This window comes from Nicotiana attenuata, unplaced genomic scaffold (genome assembly GCF_001879085.1).
Source record: "Nicotiana attenuata strain UT unplaced genomic scaffold, NIATTr2, whole genome shotgun sequence".
Classification (NCBI taxonomy): Eukaryota; Viridiplantae; Streptophyta; class Magnoliopsida; order Solanales; family Solanaceae; genus Nicotiana; species Nicotiana attenuata.
The window spans coordinates 3856-8542 of NW_017676583.1; the positions used below are offsets into that span (position 1 = coordinate 3856).

At 31.2% G+C, this 4687-nt stretch overlaps 1 protein-coding gene across 1 annotated transcript; it reads right to left on the reverse strand.

The window, feature by feature from the left end:
* Positions 1-749: 749 nt before the first annotated feature.
* On the reverse strand, positions 750-3002 carry LOC109221095 (vacuolar amino acid transporter 1-like). The gene is made up of 2 exons (XM_019385558.1): positions 2217-3002; positions 750-1360 (listed from the first exon to the last, which is right to left on the reverse strand). The coding sequence occupies exons 1-2, from the start codon at positions 2709-2711 to the stop codon at positions 839-841; spliced, it is 1017 nt and encodes a 338-aa protein (XP_019241103.1). The 5' UTR covers positions 2712-3002; the 3' UTR covers positions 750-838.
* Between the last annotated feature and the right edge of the window lie 1685 nt (positions 3003-4687).

Genomic DNA, 4687 nt, shown 5'->3' on the forward strand with positions numbered 1-4687 from the left:
CGAACCGTTCGGAATTGGATTTTTGCGGAAAAGGCGTACCAGTGGGTTGATTTAGCTTGTTTGAGGTAAGTATCTTATCTAACTTTGTTTGGGGGAACTACCCCTTAGGACTCATGTGAAAGACGTGTATATGAGGTGACGAGTGTGTACACGGGCTTATATATGGTATTTTAACCGTTTAGGCATTTAGAATCTTTCATGCATTTAATTAGAAATTGAAATATTATGTTAGATTTTCCATTGTTAAATTGCTCTAACATGCTTTACTTGATGTTGTTATCACTTGCTCTATCCTTTATTGTCAAACATGCTCTTATATGTTTTAAACGCCTTTGTTATTTCTCTTGTTGTTATGTTACCTCCTTTATTGTCGGTTATTCTTGTTTGAAGTTGTTGCTTATTGAGATATTTTTCCTTGTCGAGAAAATTTCACATAATTTGTGAGAAAATTCCACATATTTTGTTATTATTGAGATTCTGTTCGTTTCCATCAAATGTTCACTCAGTATATATATAATAGGTCTGTGTGTATGTGTTAAAACCTTTAAAATTTAAATAAATATTAAAATCATCGCAATCAAGCAATTGCAGACGTTATAATTAATTATGTTCCTCCGCGTGTAAACATATTTCATAGTCATCATCATGAGTTTTGACTGATCAGATAAGAATATACTTCAAATGATATGCCTTTAGATACTGCCATATGTAACATAGCTAGAAATCAAATTTGGAAAGGACAACTAATCTAAACCAATAGTTAAAAATTACATTATGTTTAGTGCTAAGAACGTTCACAATTGACTACTCAAGTTTGAATTTTGGATCCTGACACATCTTATATGTACAAATGACCTATAATTTCTACCACAGAAGTGTAAGTGCCTACAATCATAATGGCAATGCCCATTATCACAATTCCTAATATAACTACTAGCTCAAATCCCAGTGTTCGATAATCGCCAGAAATCCTCAAGAAACACAAGCATGGGAGTATTGTAGAAGCTGTGATGCTCAAAAATGCTCCAACAAGTGACATGAGATACCCAAAAAAGGGGATAGCTAAGGCTACAATAATAGTGCTAATAACTATAGCAGTTCTGATAAGTATACTGAAGAGCCTTTTGTTGAAATTAATTGGAAGTTGATTTTCAAAAGAATTCACCAGAGGTTTTATCATTAACCCATACTTGGCTATTGGATTGACCAGTGTGGTGTAAATTGCCACTTTTGAGCTAATTTTATTAGTGGGGAGGTTTAAGGTTATTTGGGAAAGTACAGTTGGACCAAACATGAGATACCCCACAATTGCCATTGATGCATAGCTGATGGTGCAAAGTAGAAAGCAAACATACATGACCTGCAACAAAAGATTGCAATAACTTGAGTAGTCAGTACTTAACATAAAAGAAAGGAGTTTAACTTTTATACAGTAATAGGTAATTGTTTTTTACGAATAATTGCACTATTGGCAGGGGCGGATTCAGTTCAACAGTTACGGGTTTCCGTGAACCCAGTAGTTTTTGTCTAGAGCTTGTATTTGTATTGAAAAATTCATTAAATGTATAAGAATAGTTAGCTTGGAACCCAGTCCGTTCTTTCAGTTAGTATTGTATATCAATTCGAGATTTTTGTAGGAACCCATAAACTTAAAATCCTGCATCTGCCTCTGACTATTGGTCCTTCAATTATTAATAAATTCTTAATGATCCCTATAATATTTTATTAGCACATTATTAACTAGGATATAAAATTTATGCTTCTATTCTTTTTACATAGGATATATGTTATGTTAGACTATTTTTAGAACTATATAATATAACCTATAAATATAGAGTAATAGTGCAAATTTAACACAACTTCTCGGTAGTTGAATGGGTTAACACTTAATAATTTGATAACTTTGTCAAGGGTGATCACAAACAGTGACCAAAAGTGCACAGATCAATTAATGGAAGGTTAATTGTGTTTATCTAGAAATCACAAGGACTAAAATGAGAATTTGTCAATATTTAAGGGACTAAAAACACGAATTTCCTATTTTGTAACTAGTATGGATTGGTAACCTGCAAATTATTTTAAAATAATGTGTCATAACAGGCAACATATTATACTTAATAGTAAAAAAATCATTTACATTGTCAGCATATATAACTTAAATCGTAAAAAGAAGTGTAACAAACTATGCGAAACTAATAATGCCTTGGTATTCATACCTTAGAGAACTTCTTTGGATTTATCATGGAAGTATACAATGTTGGGAAAACTGGATGAGCACAATAGCAGAAGGCATAGAGGCTAACAGCAGTAGGCATTCCTTTCCAGTTTACGAACTGAGTCCTATTTGCTTGAAATCCAAGCCCATCAAATACAGCAACCCACAAGATGGACCCAAGTAATACAATAGAAGCCACTACTCCACTTGCAGATATATAAGAAAGAATGCTCATATTATTCAACCAAACAGTAGGCAGAATAATTAGGCTAATAATAACCACAAAACTCTGTTTTCCACCAATGGTAACTCCAAATATTTGAAATTCTATGTCTCCGAATAAATTTTGTAAGTTATCGCCCTCTAAAATCAAGAAACCTGTTACGACCATATAAAGTTCCACGTTCATCGTCGTGGAGACAAGCATTCTTCCGCATTTTCCAAATGCGCGTTCCCCGATGTCAGGGTAACTTGTTATAGTTGGATCAATGTCCATGCATCTTTGGATTAATAAGGCAGTGTAATAAGTTGAGATGGCGATAATGAAGAGAAATATCAAGCTCAACCATCCTCCTGATGCTAATGCGTACGGTACTGAAAGTATGCCAACTCCTGAGGAAAAAACAACAATTACTATCTATCACTTTAACTACGAAAAATTTGGTCCAAATAGTTGTCGCTTCAAGAAATTTTATAACGGACTAATATTTCTTTTCTCTTTCAAATGCGGTGTATAAACCGCATCGGAAAACTGCATCAAATCGAAATATCAAACCAAACCGATTAAAAAATTCAATTACGTTTGGTTTGGTATTGAATAAAAAAACTTGAACTAAAACCAACATATGAATATAAAATTATATATATATATACATATATAAAACTCTTTATATAGAGTTTTGTTTAAAAAACATCTAAAAATATTTGAGATTCTCTTATGGCATGTAATAGGTTAGAGTTATCTTCTTGTATATTACTTATAGTAGAACTTTATTTTGAATATTTCTTGTATTTATCCTTTATGTAGATATATGTTGTAACTTCCTCTTATAAATAAAAGAAAACAAAGAGAGCAACTCTCACGTTTGACCTTCCATTTATCTCTTTCATCTTAATATTTAATAGAATATGGAGTCCATTTTATTAACTTTAAATGGTGGATTGTATGATCATTTTTTTATCAAATGTCATTAAAACGCGTTAAATTCTTTATTTTTTCTTATTCATATGTCAAGTCTACTAAAATCTTATAGTTTTTTTCGAATTTGAAGTGGTATTTTAATATTTTAAAATTAAATAGAATATTATTTAGGTGTCATATTGATTTTTATATTTTCATAATAAATTCGCTTAATCTTGAAAGTTGACATCAAGGAAAAATTATTGTCGGACAATAAAAAATAACTATAATGTGTATTCTCCCATAAGAATATTTTTATAGGTCATACATTTATTAATTTTTTAAATTTTTACTAAATATATATTTACTTATCAAAACTTTAATAAAGTAAGATTGAAATAATATTCATGTAACAAAAAAATTTGGAAAACTCGAAAAATCCGACAAAATCGAACCAACCCAAACCGATATAGTTGGTTTGATTTGGTTTAGATAGCAACTGAACCAACCCGATCTATGCACAGTACCCCTTCTAAAGATGGCATATTGTCAGTACTTATTCATTTAAGGAAGAGATAAAGATAATTTAGTCAAATACTCCCTCCGTTCACTTTTATTTGGTATGTATACTAAAAATAAATTTTTATTTTTACATGTTACTTTACGCATATCAAGAGAAGACAAAAAAAAAATTCTTGTTATACCCACAGTATTTATTACTCATTTCAAATTATTTTCTCAAATCAATAAAATATGCATCAATTAATATGGGTATCATGGTAAATTATGCACTTCATTTATATTTCTTAAGGAGCCTAAAAAGTCCAAACATGCCAAGTAAAAGTGAGCGAGTACTTTTTATAATTACTGTTACCAAATGATATTTTAAAATAAACCCATCAAAACTTTCTGCCAAAACCTCCTGATGCTAATGCAAAGTACTAGAAGTATGCCAAAAAACAACAACAATAATTTACTACGACTTGTCTCAATCAGTCTACAAGTTTGCAAGCGGAAACCTTGAAATGCTAAATTTTGCCGTTAGTAATTGTTAAATTAGGCAGAGGTGTCATCACAAAAAGCCAAACAACAAACAAACAAAATACAGGCTGAGGGCGTCTATATATGTGAGAACACCATTAATGACTAATGTACCGCTAATGATCTTTTCGAAAGAATACAAAAAAGCCAAACAACAAACAAACAAATTACAGGATAATGTCACATTAACCAAATCAATCAGTCATGACCGATAATTAAGGGATAGTAGTACGTTATACTTTCAAAAACCTAGCTGCTCTTTTTAGTTTCCTAAGCAAACCTAAGACAGTAACTATATAACGCCCTCGTTT

Bases quoted from the DNA above. Each gene is read 5' to 3' on its own strand.
- LOC109221095 (XM_019385558.1), bottom strand. From the start codon at position 2,711: ATGGACATTGATCCAACTATAACAAGTTACCCTGACATCGGGGAACGC. The intron at 1,361-2,216 runs GTATGAATACCA...CTTTTGTTGCAG, and splicing joins ATCCAAAGAAGTTCTCTAAG to GTCATGTATGTTTGCTTTCT.